The sequence below is a fragment of the Mastomys coucha genome, unplaced genomic scaffold (assembly GCF_008632895.1).
Source record: "Mastomys coucha isolate ucsf_1 unplaced genomic scaffold, UCSF_Mcou_1 pScaffold17, whole genome shotgun sequence".
Taxonomy (NCBI): domain Eukaryota; kingdom Metazoa; phylum Chordata; class Mammalia; order Rodentia; family Muridae; genus Mastomys; species Mastomys coucha.
The window spans coordinates 34,352,016-34,371,951 of NW_022196899.1; the positions used below are offsets into that span (position 1 = coordinate 34,352,016).

Sequence of the window (19,936 nt, forward strand, 5' to 3'; positions counted from 1 at the left end):
CACATATGTACTTAAGAGCTGGCCTGGATCTCCTGACCCTCCTGCCTCGACACCCCGAAAGTTAGGAGTACAAGTATGTGCCATAAAACCTGGCTCAAATTTTCCTTAACAGATAAAATTCTATCATTTTCCTATGCCTGCATTTGATGACTTGAGATTTCTCAAGATCTCAGCTCCGTCAGTAACAGATTGTTGGTCTCAGTATTTCAGTATGACCACAGTTAGGACACTGAACGGCTACCAACTATAGCAATATGCCTGACTATAGTGATATGCCTGCGAACATCTCTTTGTGAGTGCGGCTTGTCTGCTCACAGCTGTTAGAACTGTGCCTGCTGTTAGGATGGTCAGGTTAGTGATGTACAACCTTTTACAACAACAGATCTCATCCTGCGTTTTCTTTGCTCAGATCTCAGAGACTTGCTGCTCTTGGGGATGGTGCCAGTTTTTGCTGCTCCCATACAGTTTGGTTTCTGAGTATTTCCTTTAAGTTTGGCAGTCAACTGAATGCAGTACCCAGCTGGCATCTTCATCCCAGAGCAAATAGAGTTTTCTCTCTTACTTACATGGTAGAAGCTGCCTAGTGCCTTGGTGGGGCTTTTTTTCTTTGGTATTTTCATTTTTGGTCATCATAATTGGATATTTTTCTGGAGACTAAACATGAGTCTAATTGGGCTACAGCTACTTGAAGTCAGGGTTCTCTAGAGTCACAATTTATGAAATGAATCTCTGTATATAGTATGTAAAGGGGGGATTTTTGTAATGACTTGCAAGCTGCAGTCCAGCTAATCCAACAGTGGCTGTGAATGGAAAGTCTAAGAATCCAGTAGTTGCTCAGTCCCACAGGCTGGGTGTCTCATGCTGGAATCCTGCAGAGTAGGCTCCAGTGCCAGTGCTAGCAAGGTGAGGGCCCAGCAGGCAGAGACAAAGATTCCATCATCCGTGTCTTTATTCAGCCTTCCAGCTGAAGGTGTGACCCAGGTTGAAGGTGTGTCTTCATGCTAGCTGCCTCAGGATAGTATGGAACATGGTAACACCAGTGGATCCCATGATCATGGACCCACTGTCGCACTTCTCTGGCTAAGAAATGAGTTCCTAGGTCAGGAGTACTGCATAGAGTATCCCGACGGTAGATTAGGTGTGGTGTATCCACAGATGGTGGCTCTAGCTGAAGCAGAAAAGGCAAATCCATAACCAGAGTACGTATCTATTCCAGTAAGGATGGAGAGTTAGGTTCTTTCCACGGAGGAAGTGAGCCAGTGTATTCAACCTGCCACCAGGTCACTGGCTGATGGATCCCCTGGGGAATGATAGCATATCTGGGGCTCAGTGTTGGCCTCTGCTATTGGAAGATCTGGCACTCAGCAGCAGCTGTAGCCAGGTCAGCCTTGGTGAGTGGAAGTCCATACTATTGAGCCCATGCTTAACCCCCATCCCTGCCACCATGGCCACTTTGTTCATGTGCCCTTTGAACAATGACAGTGATGGCTGGGGGAAGAGGCTGACTGTCCACGGAATGGGTCATCTTACCCATTTGATTATTGATATCACATTTTTGATGAGCATTTGCCTGGGACACACGCATCTTCACATTCTTCATCCATTTGGAGAGCTCTATCCACCCTCCTCCCCAGATGTCTTTCTCACCAACTTAACAATTGTTATCTTTCCAAGCCCCTGACTATCCAGCCAACTGATTGGCTACAGCCCAGGAATCAGAGAAAAGTTGCACATCTGGCCATTTCTTCTTCCAAGCAAACTGTAATACTATGTGTACTGCCTGAAGTTTTGCCCACTATGAAAATTTCCCTTTGCCATTATGTTTCAGGATTGTTTCAGAAAAGGGTTGTAATGCTGCAGCTGGCCACTTCTGCCTGTATAGAGTACAGAAATATCAATAAACCAGGCCCTAATCTTCTCTTCCTCGGTGAACTGATCATAAGGAACACCCCATCAAGCTATAGGTACACACTTGGCAACAGATGGCACTGTAATTGTAACAGGAGTGGAAACCATAGGCCTTTGGGGAACTTCTTCATGTAACTTGCCTGTGCCTTCAAGACCTGATCCTGATTGCGTATACACCACTTCGCTCTGAAACTTCATAAGCCAGGCCTCCATCTTCTGCTCTCAACATTCTTATCTTCCAAGCTCCTAAATGACATCCCACTGAGATCAAAACACTCAGTGGTTCTTCTAGCTCAAAGTTCCAACGTTCTTCCACCATCCTTCTAAAAACATGGTCAGGTCTGTCACAGCAATACCCCATGATTCTAGTACCAACTTGTTTTAGTTAGAATTTCTATTTGCTTTGATGAAACACCATGACCAAAAGCAAATTGGAGAAGAAAGGGTTTATTCAGACTACACTTCCACATTGTAGTCCATCACTGAGGGAAGTCAAACAGGGTGGGAACCTGGAAGCAGGAGCTGATACATAAGCCATGGAGTGATGCTGTTTACTGACATGTGTCACCATGGTTTGTTTACCTGCTCTCTCTTATAAGGCCCAGGATCAGCAGCCCAGGAATGGCACCACCCACCATGGGCTGAGTCCTCCCCCATTGATCACTGAGCTGGATCATATAGGAGCATTTCCTCAACTGAGGCTCTTACCTCTCTGCTGTCTCTAGCTTGTTTCAGGTTGACAGCTCATACAAAGGGGGTGAAGCAGGAGGAGTGCGTAGCACTGATGCTTTGCTTCATGGACTTGTAGGTGATGGAGAACACACCCACGTAGTGGTCTGTCATCTCTAGCTTGATTTCCACCTGGATGAAAGTGTTACTGTTGTACACACACCATACCACCCATGCCATCCTGGGCAGGATGAGCAAGTCCTTCAAGTGGGTCTTCACCACTTTGAGCTCCTTCCTCAGTGGTGCCTCCTTCTTGACCTTTCTCAGGTGTTTGAGTAGTGAGTGCTGCTTCCAATACAAGGTATGGTTCATGCCCTGCCTCTGGTAGGTGCTATCCAACTGTACCAGCTGCTCACAGAACGCATTTTCTCCACTTCTGCCATCTTGCTGGCTGCTAAGTCAAGGGTAGATAACTGGATCTTGTTTTTAAGGTTAAGAAGAGAGAAGGAAATCATATATTATCTAGCTAACTAACTATAAATAATGTTTATCTTTTCATTGCTTGTTTATTTAATTTTTTTTTGAGAAAATATTTCACTATATAGTCCACAGGCTGGTCTCAAGTTTTGATTCTCTCGCCTCTGCCGTCCAGCTGTTGGGATTACATCCACCATCAATCCCAGTTCTTATATTACTTCTGCAGATTACCCATCTGCAGACTATTTCTGATAAAAGAATGAAGATTTTAATTCCATGCTATTTTGTATAGTTTCTTACATCCTCAACTATAGATTTATTTTATATTACATGTGTGTTTTTTTTACATTTTCCTTTAAAATGTTTGAAGATGTGTGCTCACTTTTCAGAATTGTTTTTGAGGTATGACATCCATTCATAAATGTACATTGATCATTTTGAAGTGTATGTTGTCCTGTTTAATGGCCTCCTTGGATCAAAAATCAACATGTTCAGTACCTAGAAGGCTCTGCTGCATGTCCATGATCAGTTGGCAAGAAGCCTTGAGCCTTCTTCAAACAGAATTGCTTTAGCTTATTATTCAACTTTGTAAGAATGGGAGAAAATGTGTATGTGTGTGCACACACGTGCATGTGTATGTGTGTGTGTGTGTGTATACATATGTGTATATTCTCCTGTGTCTCATTTTATATATATATATTTTTTTTTCTTTAACTCAAACTATGTCTATGAGAAATATTCCTATTGGACTAGGGAGGGGACTTAGTGACTGAAGCTCCTGCTGCATGAGATCTGGTGTTCAGATCCCTAGCACCCATGTAAGCCTAGATGCCAGAGTGTGTATGGGCAATGTTAGTGCTCATATGCAAGGAGAGGGCATGGTGTGACAGGAGTCCCTGGAAGCTCATGGGCCAGGGGTGAACAAGAGGCCCTGTCTCAAGCAAAGCAGAAGGCTAGGACCAATTCCCAGATGTTGTCCTGTGACCTTTTTGTATATACTGTGGCTTGTATGCTGCCCCCCCCCCCAAAGATGTCATTTTTAAAAAGAGAGAAAGGGAAGTTCCATGTGACTGCCATGTAGACTTATATTGTTTCTTCAGTTTCGTTCTGGGGTTTTCTTGAGACAGTTTTCACTGTGTAGCTCAGGCTAACCTAGAATTCATTCTATAGCACAGGTTTATCTCAAACCTACAATCCTCCTGCCCCAGTCCTCAAGTGCTATGAGTACAGGCATATCTGCCATGCTTGGCTAGTAGTCTATCTTATATAGACTATTTTTTCATTCCATTATTATTGTTGAACTTTTTTTACAAATGAAATATTTGAAATGCTTTTTTAAAAGATGGTTTGGTTTTTTATGAACACCTAATGTGTTGTTCTCTGTACATCTCCATTTCTTTTTGGAATAGATTTTCATTTCCCTGTTTGTGTTCCTTGTGCCTTTCTGACTTCCTCATGGACAGTGTCTCTGCCACATTCTGTCTCCCAGAGCATTCCTTCTCATGCTTTTCTGCTGTCAGAAGGACGCTGGAACTCAGAGTTTGTTGGAAGGACAGAATTTCAGAGTTTCCTCTCTGGGAAGCCAATGGGCAGTTAATTCCCTTCTGCAGAAGTGGACAGAGGCATCAACAGCAACTACTTAGGGGCAAATTGCTCATCACCGATAGACCTGGGTCTCTGTGTTCTGATTCCCACTCAAGACTCTGACCTGCTGTGTGGGTTACTTCAGTAGATGGAGACAGGGCCAAAGGATTTATTTCACACTGATGAAAAAAAAAAAAGAAGAGGAAAAGAAATTATTTATTTACTTCATTCAAAATATAATTTAGATATAAGTATCACTTGAAAGACCATCCAGAACAGATAGGCAGATTAGAGCTGGCAGGTCACATCAGGCTTACTACCAGTGTTTAAAAGCCTGTCTTAAAAGGCTTAAATAATTTATAGCATAGGAAAAGTATTTAGAACCCAAATAAAATATTATTGTACATAGCCCCCACCTGTTTATCTGTTGTCTGGCTGAGTCCAAGATGGATCTGGTGAGGAGAGCTGAGCAGTTGAACAAAGCATTTATCCACCAAAGCATGAAATGTTTTCTGTGTGGTCCTTAAGAAAAAAGCTTGCTAAGTGCAGATCAAAATATGAAATAAAATGGGGAGTGGGGGGAGTTGGGGACATGAACACCTGAGTTCAAATATCCAGTATCCACATTTGTGTTTGTGCATGTCCAGGAATGATCCCACATACATTTGTAACCCCATTGGTATAGAACAGAGAGACAGGAGGATAAGGGGTTTGCTGGCCCCAGCTTCAGTAAAAAGTGTCTCAAGGGACTATGGCAGAGAGAGATCATCGAGCGGGGCAACTGATTACTTTTCCTGTCCTCTTGTTCACATGTATACACGGGCCAACATACATATGTGCATGTAGCACACACACACACAAATGGAGGAAGAAAAACTATGAGCACAAAAATGTTTTTGAGACATTTACAAATCAGTCTTAAATATTTAAAGTATTATAAAAATATCAAGCAAGTGTATGGATATTTGCACTATAAGTCATGTCATTTGCCCAGTAAAATTATAATTCTATAAACTTGTACCAGCACAAACATTTCTGCTACCTGAGAGGCATAAAAATAAAAGTGATTTATTCTCACTCTGGTGACTTACTGTTCAGAAGTAGTCGTAGCTGTAGTTGATGCTGAGCGGTCTCTGCGCATTTCTGCAGTCCTCTTCTAACCTACCGTGCAGTAAAGTTATGCACTGACAGGCCACAGACCTCATGCAAGCATCTTCCCAGCTTTCCACAGTGGGGGCTTTCCTTTGAACAGTTTACACTTCATAGAGACAGCATGTGTCCTTGTCACTGTACGGTAAGCAGACTTGACCTGTGCTCAAGACAGACATTTTCTCTGACATGAAGCTGTGCACTGTACAGATATTCTTGAAGGGAGGGCGGAATGTGGACCCAGTGCCTTGGTTCATAAGACATGCAGAAACCTGAGCGACCTGTGGAGAAGCATGGGCCATGTTGTGTTTACCCACATGGATGCCCACCACTCCCCCTCAGGGAGTGGAGTTGGTTTTCCTTAAATCTTTTGATTCTCTACTGCAGTGGTTTGGAACAAGGTGTGACTTATGTAGTTTGAAATTATGAGAAAGTGCCCTAGATACATTCATGTTAACACAGCTCACCAGGGTTTTAATAGTACTTTTTAATTATGTTCTTATAAACCGAAAGTCCCAGGGAAAAGCTAGACACTTGGCTGAAGAGTCTACAAGGCCCAAGGCCTAGTGACTGGTTAGAACTTCATGGTTAAGCTGATTTGGGGTGTTGCAGATGCAGCCTGTCTTAGTTAGGGTTTTATTGCTATGAAGAGACACCATGACCAAGGCAGCTTTTACAGAGGAAAACATTTAATTGGGGCTGGCTTACAGTTTCAGAGGTAGGAAGCATGCTATCATCCAGGCAGACATGGTGCTGGAGAAGGAGCTGAAAATTCTACATCTTGGTCCATGGCAGCCAGCAAGAAGGTTTCTTCCACACTGGGTGGACCTTGAGCATAGGAACTCAAAGCCCATCTCCACAGTGACACACTTCCTCCAACAAGGACACAGCTCTTTGTAGTGCCATTCCTCTGGGCCAAGCATCAAACATGAGACTATGGGTGTCATTTACCTTAGACTGTCATTAGCCCTGGTCATCGCCCAACCCGTGTCTGTATTTCAGGCTCACATAACTTCCCACTTAAAGCCTTTTGACAGTCAGGTAAGACTTTTGAAGTATATTCTTACAGAGCATGAGCTTCCACCAACCCCACAGTTCAGACTATTCCCAGAAAAATATCTAATACTCAGGGAAGCTTCCCATGGTTTGGTAGCCCACCTACCTGGGATCCTCACCAGTAAATTTGGTAACTGTGCTGATTTACAAATTCCTTTTATTTTGGGTCATGTAAACATGTAAGCAGAATATGTATGGGGCTCCCTGAATCTCTGTTCCCTGGGCTGTGATCACTCGTTTAACTCAAGAATAAATTGGCTCTTACTCTCTTTTGAGTGAGAGCTATGTTTTGAATCAATAGTTTGAAAGTAAAGTTTCATCTTAAAAGTGATCTTGATTTTGAAATGGGATAAATTACAAGCATTTGGAGAACAGTTATGGGAGAGAAGATTTTGATGGACTTGTGCTGGCTGTGTTGATACTGTCAGAAGCTGTTGTGTGGACACTCGATACCGGGCAGTGATGGGAGCAAACATCACAGTACATCGAGATGTACCACATGGACTTAATTACAATTTCAGCTGGATTTTTTTTTTAATTAAGGGTCTGAGTGGTTGGATTTAATTTTGTTAAGTTCAATACTTAACAAAATTTCCTTTTGTTAATTTGTCCTTTGGGTTCACATAACTCGCCCAGTTATACCAGACTAGACATATTTATATCTTTAAGTATTCATGGGTCGCAGTGAGTTCTGGTGCAGTGTTGGGCAGCATAGTAGATGAGCTGGGAGATTGGCTGTGTCGCTAGTGTGCGGTATAACCGCGGATAAGTCCCTGAATGCACCACATTTTCCATTATATCCTTGAGGAAGTCTGGATAGCTATTTTCTCATGTTGCAATTCTGGAGCTTTTTTGGTTTGGAATATTCACACAGTCGTCTTTTGTTTTTCTGTTTTTAGGCGATGTCCTTGTTGCTGTGAATGATGTAGATGTGACTTCTGAAAACATAGAAAGAGTTCTGTCCTGCATCCCTGGGCCAATGCAGGTGTGGACACCCCTCCCTCCCTATACCGTGTGTACAGTGTTGCTTCAAGTGCATGCCTTCTGTGCTGCTTCCTTTGTAAGATGCCGACGTCTTCCTACCGTGTAATGGGTGAGGGCCGCTCACGCTTGAGCTGCCAGGGCAGCTTTGCCTCTTGCTAACTTGCCTATGGGGCATTGTTCTGAAAGGACAGATAAAAATAAAACTCATCCTAAGTAAAGGAAGCAGCAGCAGCAGCAGGAGAAGCAAGCTAACTGTGAGCTTAGCTGCAGAGAGCCCTCCCGCATGCGCGCACAGGCGCACGCGCCACTGAAGGCGCAGCTCTGAAAAGAAGCCCTGAAAAGCCATGGGCCAGGTATGGTGGTGCATGGCTTTAATCCCAGCTCTCCAAAGGCAAAGGCAGCTATGTGAGGTAGAGGCCAGCCTGGTCTACATAGCGAGTTCCAGGACAGCCAGGACTATGTAGAAATCCTGTATCATAAAATAAAATAAAATAAAATAAAATAAAATAAAATAAAATAAAAAGTAAATAAGTAACTAAATAAGTTGTGGACTTTGTATTCTCCAACTTAAAATCTCTCATATTATAGAAGTTTATCTTTTAAGTTAAAGAAGTACATAGAAGCTATGTAGCTGTCCTGGAACTCACAGAGATCTGCCTGCCTCTGCCTCTCAAGTACTGAGAGTAAGTATGGGTGTCACCATACCCAGCTAGAGGTGTTTTTGTTGTTTCCTAATATGGCTTTATTTGTTTCTAAACCTGTCTCAGTTAGGGTTTCCATTACTGTGAAGAGACGCCATGACCAGGGCAACCCTTCTAAGGGAAAATGTTTAATTGGGACTGGCCTACAGGTTCAGAGGTCTAGCTCATTATCATCCTAGCAGAAAGCATGGCAACATGTAGGCAGACTCAGTGCTGGAGGATCCCAGAGTTCGACATCTTGATCCACAGGCAGCAGAAGGGAACTATGTCCCACACAGGGCAGAGCTTGAGCATAGAGACCTCAAAGCTCAACCCTGCAGTGACACACTTCCTCCAACAAGGCCACACCTATTCCAAAAGAGCACACCTTCTAATAGTGCCACTCCCTATGGGCCAAGCATTCGAACATACACGTCTTAGGGGCCATACTTACTCAATCCACCACAAAACCTAACTAGTATTTTCTCTTAGGCCTTGTAAACTAGGAGTTTATGGCAGGCAGGAGAGTAGAAGGAGCTTGTGCTGTCCTGTGGCGGTCAGCCGACCATGTGCACTGCTAATATCACTTTCTTTAAGCTTTCTACCACTGTGACACATTGCCTGAGGAAAGCAACTTTGAAGGTGAAAAGGGTTACTTTGGTTCATGGTGTCAGAGGTTTCAATCCATGGCCAGTTGGCTCTGTGTTTTGTTAAGGAGAACACTGGGCAGTGAGGCAGGCAGAGCCTTATTGTAAGTGATAGCTATAGAACAAAATGGCTTACTTCCTTACAGCCAAGAAGCAGAGAGAGAGAGGATGATGGTGGGTCCAAATGTCTTACCCAAGGCATTCCTCCAGTGACCCCACTTCTCCCCATGCTCTTAAAGGCTCCACTAACCCCCACTGGTGTCGCATGCTGGCAATCGAATCTTCAGTATATAGGCACTCGGCAGGCATTTAAGACCCAATATATAGCATTACGTCCTGCATTCACAGGCATGTGCCTGCACTACAAAAAAAGTGCATTTACTTCATCCGTAAGAATTCTTAAAGCTGTAACAGGTCCTTATTGCTCAAAAGCATTAGTCCACAGACTCCTCAAGACTTAGTGAAACTCAGTTATCAACATCCATCAAAATGAGAATAAACTGCATATTTCCCAGGTGATGCCATAAACATTCTCATTATACAGGGAAAGAGTGAGAAAGAGTCAGACCTAAGCAAGACTGAAGCCAAGCAGCCAGGTCTGCCACCTGGGACATACAGTGGAATGATGTACTGCAGAAGCCTTGGCAGTCCTGCCCCTGTGGCCTTGCTGGCTGAAACTCATATGGCAACTACTTTAGGCTGGCTCTCCTTACCGTCTGCAGCTTCCCTTAGTCAATGGTCCATGTTCCTGTTGTTTCTGACTTTCTAGGTTTTCCATTTCAGTTTCAGATTCACTCTCATAACTTCATGCACAACTGTCAGGAGCTGTCTACAGAGACTACAAACCTGCTAACATTGTATGGCCTCCTACACTTTCCTTTGAAATTTTGGTTGAAGCCTCCTGGGCCCTATGACTCTAGTGTTCTACATGCCTGCAAAACTATCATCATATGGTCTGCTATTTGTCAAAATCTTGGTAGGCCCAAGTGAGCCATTTAGAAATTGCTTAATGGTGTTCCCTAAGTTGTAGAACCAAGTATTCAAAGCACTAATTTTTTTTTTCAAACTAACTAAAAAGCATGCACCTTCCTTTTATTTTAATCTGTGTGGATCTTGATGTCTTGGTTCTAGACCCGACTGAGATAGACCTGTGTTTTGCTCTACTGGCTTGAGACCGTAGCTTGTGTAAAACAGTCCCTCTAGCAACAGGGAGGAGGAACACAAGTTTACAAATAATCCCACTAGAGACTTTAACCCAAACATACGGAGCAGTGACATACTAAACATGCTCCGGGGGTATGGAGTGTTCTGCGGCTTCTTGTCCTCCATCAGACGGTGTAATGGGAAGGAAGGCACTGGGAGAACACATCAGACCTCCATGTAACACCACAGAGAGGTTCCAGATCCACAGTTCTCTCAACTGTAATCAGAGGGGATCTAAAAGGGATGATGCTCAAAACATCTGGAACTTTACAGCATTTCAGATTTAGAGAGAGCCTGAGAACTTTCCAAGTTTTGCCTTAAACAACTCAGTGAGATTGCCCCAAAGGGCAAGAGGCTAGAGGAGAATTTGCTGAGCCAATTAAACTAATTCCTTAAGCATTATTCATGAGTAGTTTTGAAAATGACACTTGCCAGGTGAAAGAAAATGGATAAGATAGCAAAGAGCTTTAGAGCTGTGAAAAGGGCCCCTGCTGACCCACAGGTGCAAGGCAGGGCAGCTTTGCCCTCACAGCTCCTCAGTGTGGACCTGCAGAGAGGGCTATAGCTAAAGTGGAAGATTTGTTTGGTAGAAGTGAAAGAGAAATTGCTTCTTACATAGCATACATTGAAAATAGAGTGGGGAGGAGATAACCAAAGCCACCAAGTTTGTGATGACGTCAGCAGCGGTCATATGCTCACACTGGTGCTTCTTTGAAATGAGTGGGTTGGTGATGGCCAGCTGGCACTGGATAAGTGTCTCTGTTTCCAAGGTGAGGTACCTGAGAAGTGGAAGGTGCCTTTCAGCAGCTGGGAAACAGCCACATTCTGGATTCTGACCAATCTTGACATCAGGCTGTGAAATTAAAAACTATTCTGATAAAAGTGACAGCTAATCCTCTAGTGGTGCAGAGTGCCACATGCCAGTGGCTGGTTGCTTGCTATTGCTGTCTTTGGCCCTTCGAAGGGCTGTAAAGGCTGTCTAAGAGAAGGATATTTGAAACCTGTCTCATTTAGAAGGAAAGACACCTCCCAGCTCCCACTGTGTGAGGTTGCCCTTGAGCCCCAAGCGCTCCCTCTTTAAGGCTTTTGAGGAGTCAGAGCCATTAACATTCAAGACGTACAGTGACATCTACACTCAGATGTTGTGGATTTCTGTTCTTCTGTGGTACTTCTTTGTGTAATCCATGACTACATTTGCATGAATGAATTTTTGTATGGAACACTGTACTGGCTGGTTTTGTGTCAACTTGACACAAGCTGGAGTTATCACAGAGAAAGGAGCTTCAGTTGAGGAAATGCCTCCATGAGATCCAACTTTAAGGCATTTTCTCAATTAGTGATCAAGGGGGGAGGGCCCCTTGTGGGTGGTGCCATCTCTGGGCTGGGTAGTCTTGGGTTCTATAAGAAGCAAGCTGAGCGAACCAGGGGAAGCAAGCCAGAAAGGAACATCCCTCCATGACCACTGCATCAGCTCCTGCTTTCTGACCTGCTTGAGTTCCAGTCCTCACTTCCTTTTGTGATGAACAGCAACATGGAAGTGTAAGCTGAATAAACCCTTTCCTCCCCAACTTGCTTCTTGGTCATGATGTTTGTGCAGGAATAGAAACCCTGACTAAGACAAACACTGTACTTTCAATCAATAAACATTTGTGCTTATATATGTACCACCACTGTGCAAGGAGCTAGCTACAGATTCAAGGGAACTCACTGTCCTCACCGTTTGACCTTGCTCTGAGGTGCCATCTCCATTCTGTGCACTCCTGGCTATACCTGTCAGCGCATGTGTTCCTTTGTTAAAATAAATAAATAAAATTATATTTGCCTTGTTGAAAAACCAAACATTTTGTTTTCTTCTTTTCAGGTGAAGCTGACATTTGAAAACGCGTATGCCGTGAAAAAAGAAACGGCCCAACCCAAAAAGAAAAGGGCACAGTCGAGCACACATGACTTCGTGAAACTCCTGTGCGGGTCAGAGGCCGATGCCGCCCAGCACAGTACCCTGAGCAACCCACACATCACCATGTACCTCACGCTGCAGCTCCAGTCAGAGGCATCCGGGGAGGAGGTGAGTGTCTGCTCACATATGCTGAGGAAGCAGGGAGACCTTCCATCCTGCCACCTCAGACTTAAAGAAGAACCAGGAGGGAGTCAGCTGTGCCTTGTGGCTCACTGCACATCACGTGCTTTGTTCTGTACTACATGAGTCAGCTGTGCCTTGTCGCTATCTGCACATCACATGCTATGCTATGCTGTATATTACATGACTTAGCTATGCCCTATCACTGTCCTCTATGTATCACATGATACAATAGGTATTTTCAAATAAACAAGAGAAAAGCGGATGCACCATTCATGTATTCTAAGTAGCAGAGAGAGACCAAAAGCTCCCTTTGCACCCTTTTGTAGCTCGTAATGTGATGCATGTGTTTCCTTGTGTTTCTTTTTCTATCTGTTTAATAAGAAATTGAAAATGGTAAAGCTTAGTTGTAGATGTACTACTTGGTATTTTCTGTGCATAAGAATTCTAACGTTATACCTGCTGGCTCCTTGTATCTTTAGAACAAATGAGACCTTTAGGCATTTATTTTTCCCCCTAAATTTTGAGATCGTGTCCTGAACCTTTCTAGTCAGAAGACTGCTGAGCCAACTCGTCATTGCCTACCTCTCCCTGGGAAAATGTGCAGATGCCTCACAAATAAACAAGTTCCTGAATGTGGCCCGTTCTCTATCAATACCATAATTAGGAGAGGCTCTTTATTCTTACCACACAAAGTGGAAGCATCTGTAAGCACAGGCTCCTAACAAGGCTTTAAAAATAGAACTAATTACATTGGCTGGGCACTTCGGGGCCTGCCAGCCCTTTAATACCAAGGCTTTTAAAACTACTATGGAGACTTCTTTAAATGGCCTTTTTTACTAGTATGATACTTGACAACAAAATGTCATAGGGTCATTTCTTTCCCTGAGAGTTACATAATTGATACAGAGCTTGTCTTTAAATTACGAGATGGAGACTTGTGAAAAGCTAGTCAAAGACTATTTAAAGCACCATTTGGTATTTTGACAAAACAGAATGGAAGTATTTGTCGGACATGGTTTAAATCTATTACGTCTACATCACAGAAGATTTTAATTCATTTGACCTAATTTCTAGAAATAAATAATAAAATTATAAGAAAATATGTTGTAGCTATTTTCATTAATGACAATTAATGAAACATTGCAAAAACATTTGAATCATTATTATTCAGTGTATTTGGCAAACATATCCCATAGCATATATTAAATAGTTTATATATCTTAGGCATTTTTACATAAATTTAAACAGTAGGTATGCACAGTGTATCATCGTTATATCTGTGATAATGTAAAGTGTGAATACATGGACCCCACACCAGGTAACTATTTCTCATATAGATGTTTAACAATCTTTAGAGAGAGAACCAAGCAAAGCTAGGCCAATGTAATTGGCAGGAATGTACATTTCCTGTTGTAACAATTGCAGCGATTAGAGCAACTGGAAGTTACTCTGAATTCTTCTTGGTTTCTATTTAGAAGTTTTACTTTTGTCTGATTTTTAACTTGCTGTGTGAGAAAAATAGATGTTGCCTAAGTCTCGGCAGGAAGTGAGGCTCACACTGCCCATCTCTGCTTCTGGAGTGTCAGCACGCTGGAGTTCCTACTTGGAGATTCATTATTTTATTTCGGTTAAAGATCTCTGAGAAAAATATTCACCATTTTGTAAATTATCCTGTAAATTAGCATTTTCTGTAATTTAAAATAAACATGCCTTGTCATTAGGATTAATTTGTGCTAGTTAAGCCCTCTCAGACCTAAGCCAGGGGTTTTATAATCCTGTGGTACTTTTTCCTTCCTATTTGTACTTCTTCAGTTTTGTATTCACAGTTTGTAAATTAAGCAAATATTTAATAACATCACCAAAAATGAGGATTACCTTTTAAGGTTCAGTATGAAAGAAATTATAGACTATGGGTTTCGTGTGAGGATTAAAGCTTAAGCACTACTTGAAATAAGAAATTTCAGTAAATTGTGTAGCGTTTGGTCTGTGTAATCTCCAACCTGGCTTTCAAGTGTAGCCTTTGAAATGCTTGTTGAAGTGTTAACATACCAGGCATAGCTCTGTCCTGTGAGTGAATGAAGCTCTGCCTAAAGCTGAGGCTGAAAGGACTCCTGTTTTGTTCTTAATACAAAATCTGAACTTCGGGATGAATGTTGGTGGGAGCGTCTAGGAGGCTGATCATCTGTTTCCTTCCCCCGACAGCAGGAAATTCTTTACCATTATCCAGCGTCTGAAGCATCTCAGAAACTCAAGAGCGTGAGGGGGATTTTCCTCACACTCTGTGACATGCTGGAAAGTGTAACTGGGACACGAGTCACTAGGTAATAATGCTTAACTCTTCCTTCATGCTCTCATCTTTAGTTATCTCTGATAAAAACCGTTTCCTCTTGTGGGGAGGATAGCTGTGCATTTATTTTGGCCAAACAGATTTTTATCTCAAGTGTATGTTTTTTATTCAGCTACAGGTCTGGGATTTTCCAGCACCATTTAATTAACAGAGTTGGCTGTTGACCTGTAGTTACAATTCTTAATGAAAATGTTGTCTTTGCGTTGGAAAGGTGGCTTACGGGGAAAGGCGCTTGCTGTCAACCTGAGGTCAATCCCTGGAACCAGGTGGAGGAATGGGAAAACAGACTTCTATAAGTTGTTCTACAACTTCCACACTCGAAGTATAGTACATGCGTGCGCGCGTACGCGCGCACACACACACACACACACAGGCACATACATATACACACACACACACACTCGTCATAATCACTTTATAAGAAAGTTTTATCTTTTAAACATGGCATTATTATGCATCTTGGCTTCCTTGTATTTTTATTGTGATTGTCAAGTCTCTAAGCAATATGCTGAATTTTTCACATGGTTAGAAAATACTCTGACTTTACAGTAATAACAGAGAAATACAGACGGTGCTTTAGAATTCAGAATTCAGTGTCATGTGAATTTTAGTGATGAGAAGACAAAAGTCAGAAGTCAGATTGTCATGCAATGGTGGGACTGTAGTCAGCATACAGCAAGTGGCCTTGGGTCCATGTCCAGCTGGGGGAAAGAGAGGACAGGGGCAGGAGAGGGAGAGGACCGGAGAACTTCTCAGCCACTGAGTGTCAGGCCGGACTTGGAGGTCACTGTTAAGTCACAGGATGAAGAGCCCAGAGCTTTTGAGTTCAGTTTCTCATAAAATAAATTATTATGATTTTTCTACTTTTAATATTTCAAGTAATCTAAAATTCATGAAAAAAAGTTTATTTCAAGTTTTAAGGGCTTCCATAGTACTGATAAAATATGAAATTGGATTTTCCAGATTTTACCTTTAGTTCTCCCATCCTCTGTAAAAATTACACTTAAAAGTTTTAGGCAATGTGGGATGTGTAAAATAATGGGGAGAATTTACTTGTTCTCCTACATAAAAGTGAGACCTAAATCTCTGACTTTTTATATATGGACAGACTGATTATAGATGTATAGACAGCGGTTCTTGAGACTTCATTTCATATGTGAATTTATGTTTATAGAAGCAGCTTGTCAAACCTCTGTTTTTCTGTTTGTTCTGTCCTTCATTCACTGCAGGGATCAAAAAGGTACTCACATCTGCCAGTAATACAATGAGTACCACTGAGCTAGGCCCCAGCCAGTCACAGGCTGAGTGAGTACCACTGAGCTAGGCCCCAGCCAGTCACAGGCTGAGTACCACTGAGCTAGGCCTCAGCCAGTCACAGGCTGAGTACCAGTGAGCTAGGTAGGCCTCAGCCAGTCACAGGCTGAGTACCAGTGAGCTAGGCCTCAGCCAGTCACAGGCTGAGTGAGTACCACTGAGCTAGGCCTCAGCCTCTCTTTTTATTGTTTAACAGCATAGTTCAGCTTTACTTTGTAAATCATACAATTTACCCAGGCTTAAAGTAGGAGCTGGAAAGATGGCTCAGAGTTTAGGAACACTGGCTGTGTTTGCATATGATCTGGGTTTGGTTCCTAGCACCCACATTGTATCTCAAGTCACCTGTAACTCCAGTTCCAGGGGGGATCCAGTGCCCTCTCTCTTATGGTCTCTGTGGGCACTAAATGAGCACATGGCTACACAGACAAACATGGAGATAAAACAGTCAAGCACATAAAATAAAAACAAGTAAGTTTGGTATTTTTTTTTAAGTGTACAAGTAAATAGTTTCAAGTATATTCAGAGATACTGGCCATGGTCAATGTCAGAACATTTGTATCACCTTAAAAAGAAACCCTGTGCCCCTTGTCATCCTGGACATCACAGCCCAAGCCCCAGTACCTACTGGCTTGCTAGCTTTGCCAGGTAGAGATTTCTACAGTAGACATTTGAAGTGCATGGAATCATAAAATGAGTGCTCATTTGTTTCTTAAAAATACTTTTTAAATTGTGTAAATGTGTGTATATGTGTGTGCCTCTGCAAATATGAATGTAGGTGCCTACAGAAGCCAGAAGTATCAGATTCCCTGAAGCTGGAGTTACAGGCACCCGTGTAAACCTGGCATGAGTGCTGGGAACAAAACTTGTCCCCTGGAAGAGCAGCAAGTGCTCTTAACTAGCAAGCTATCCCTCCCATTCTGGAGTAATGTTCTTTAACAAAATGTAAGGGTTTTCATGTAGACTTGTTGTGATCATAAATATTGTGATCATAAAAAGAGAAAGAGCTATAAGAATATGTTCTGGCAGGGTGTGGGGGGAGGGGGTGCCTCAGCAGGCCCATGCCAGGGCATCCCTTCCCCTGAGGGACTACACACGCACCGGTATAGTATAGAATAGAGTTTATTTAGGGCATGGGGAGGGGAGTTAAGAGGGTAGCAGAGGCAGAAAAAGGCAGAGAGAAGGAGAGAGTAGAGAAGTAGGAGATGGCCATGACCACGTGGGGAGAGGGGGGAAGGGAATGGGGGGAGATGGGGAACAATAGGGCAAGAGGCAAGGGAGAGAAGCAGGAGTAAGAGAGAGAGGAGGGGGCGAGCAGCCCCTTTTATAGGGCCAGGCCTACCTGGCCATTGCCAGGTAACCATGGGGAGGAGCATACCTGGCTGCTGCCAGGTATCTGGGGGGGTGGAGTTTATACAGAATGCTAACAACTGGGCTGTCATCCTCCAGGTGCAGTCAGTTTTGTTTTCTTTGTAATCTCCTTAGTGACTATGCTCATACATGGGCAATCCCAAAGACTCTATGGAATTATCAATGAGCTAGGATGTAAAGTCTTTTAAAAATGTGTGTAGCTACCTCCTGTCAACAAAACACTTCACACATACCTGAGTTTCAGACAGGGTCTCACACTGTAGCCCTGCAGGCCTGGGACTCACTATGTCACTCCAACTGGCTTCAAACGCATAGCAGTCCTTCAGTAGTAACCTCCTGAAAGCCTGGATTATAGCTATGCAGTGATTCTACTTTTGTCTGTCTTGGAGGTTTGGAGATAATTCCAAATGCATTTTTGTTGTTACAAACCCCTGCCCTTTCTGTGTGACAGTTAGGTATGTGGCAAGAAATTTGCTTATTAAGCAATTCAGTTCTTAAATTATACCATGTATAACCTTTTAAGGATATTTTTATAACTCATAGCAGTTAAAGATAGTCTAACTGCATCTTGAATTTATGTTTTTCCTAGCTCATCCCTCCATGTAAATGGGAAACAAATTCATGTTGCTTACTTGAAAGAGTCTGACAAGTTGCTGTTAATTGGCCTGCCTGCTGAAGAGTGAGTTGGGATCTTTTTGTTTCCCTTTAAACATTTCTGAAACTATGGCAACAACAAGAGAAAAAGTAAAATAATGGTAACAAAGCCTGCCTCATTACAATCATGGCCTTTTGTCAAAAACCAGACTCCTGGTGCTGGGTCCCCTATCCTGTGGTGCTGCTCTGGGGCAGTATTCTCACCCGTTGGTGCCCTTGGAGCTGTGGCTATTGACAACACAGAGATTGGGGTGTTTTCTTCCACCCAGACTTCACAAGAATGCGCTTTGGATTCAGTGAGCCTGCATTTTATTCACGCTGGAGAATCTGGGGGTCAAGGCTCAGCACATTTTCCCCAGATGTTCAATATCTTTGGTGACTCTGCAATGGCAGAGTGACTGCCTACCTCCAGGTGACCTCACTAGTGGGGTAAGCCCTCTTTATAGCTCTGCCCACAGCTGACTAAACCCTACAAATACATCTGTAGAAAAACATCTTGCTTCTTTGGGGGTTGGCATCAATAGATCATGTCACAAATGAGCAACTCCTTTTTTTTTTTTTTTTTTTTAGAGTTCCTCTTCCCCAGCTAAGGAACATGATAGAAGATGCTGCCCAAACCCTAAAGTTCATGTATGGCTCTTTAGACAGGTGGGTGTTTCTCTGGAATCTATGTCATGTCCAATGTCTTGTGTGCCTTCCTTTGTGTCTGGCCTCTTGCTTGAGAAGCAGGCCTTTTAGTTTATTCCTTGCCTTGTGACAGTTTCCTCAGGTCAGGAAATGTTAACTAGGACATGGGCCACTAGAGCAGTGGCTGCCCCACTGAAGCAGCCATCACCTGCCATGGTCCCTCAGGGCCCTGCCCCATCCATGATGAAATGCCTACTGGTGCAATCTTTATGGGTCTTGTGCAGATGACGGTATCTATAATAAGTTCAGCGTGCGAAGGCCCTGCTGGATCCAGAGGACATCTCTGTGCTGCACGTTCCCCTTCACCTCTGAGTCTCGCCTTCTCCTGAGAGGTCAACTGAGCCTTGGAGGGGATGATATAGATGTCCTATAGGGTCAAGTGCTCATCATCGCTCATTCTTGGCATTGTGGTCTGCTGTAGGTGCTTTTGGTTTTTAGCCTTATAATATAATGTGATACATATTTCTTGATTTGAATGGGAAAATTGAGGTAACTGTTAACCATATGAATGTACAGAACTATGCCTCAATGTTGTGGGAAATATTAAAAAATGAACCCACCAACACTCCACGGGACAGACCACACTCTCGCACTCCTGCCGCAGCCAGCAACTCTCTCCAGCTAGCCCCCGCAGCTTCTGGCTCACTTTCCCTGGAACTGCAAGTACTTCCTCAGCCATAAACCCATGTAGTCAGTGATCCCACATTCCAATAACTAAAGGAAACCGCCAACCTCACAGTTACATGTCACAAGACCCAGGAACCTGGTAAAATCAAGACTCTTAGAGCTTAATTAAGCAATCAGATTTATGTATCAATAATATCACAATTTACAAGGTGCCAGTACAATAATTTCAGAGCCAAATGATAATGATAAAAGCTTTATCCCATCTAATCTAACTTACAATACCACAACTACTTGTGGCTGGTAAATGCCCCGTAGATTCAGCTCTACAGCCATCTTCTTTCTCCTCTCCTCAGATGTTCCTCCCCCTCTCTCTCCCTCTCCCTACCCATTCCCTTTCCCCTCCCCTCCTTCCCTTTTTCCCTCCCTCCCTCCCCCTTCCCCTTTCCCTCCTTCTCCCTTCCCCTCTCCCTCTCCCTCCCCTTCCCACTGTTCCTTTCCCTCC

At 43.2% G+C, this 19,936-nt stretch overlaps 1 protein-coding gene across 2 annotated transcripts in view; it reads left to right on the forward strand.

The window, feature by feature from the left end:
* The window catches only part of Intu (inturned planar cell polarity protein), a 74,610-nt gene that overhangs the window by 30,609 nt on the left and 24,065 nt on the right, over window positions 1–19,936 (forward strand). For both annotated transcript variants that reach the window (XM_031376679.1, XM_031376678.1), the window contains exons 3-7: window positions 7,743–7,828; window positions 12,219–12,422; window positions 14,640–14,758; window positions 18,056–18,145; window positions 18,691–18,768. In XM_031376679.1, the coding sequence (XP_031232539.1) occupies window positions 7,743–7,828; window positions 12,219–12,422; window positions 14,640–14,758; window positions 18,056–18,145; window positions 18,691–18,768 (577 nt within the window). The remainder of the gene's footprint in view (window positions 1–7,742; window positions 7,829–12,218; window positions 12,423–14,639; window positions 14,759–18,055; window positions 18,146–18,690; window positions 18,769–19,936) is intronic.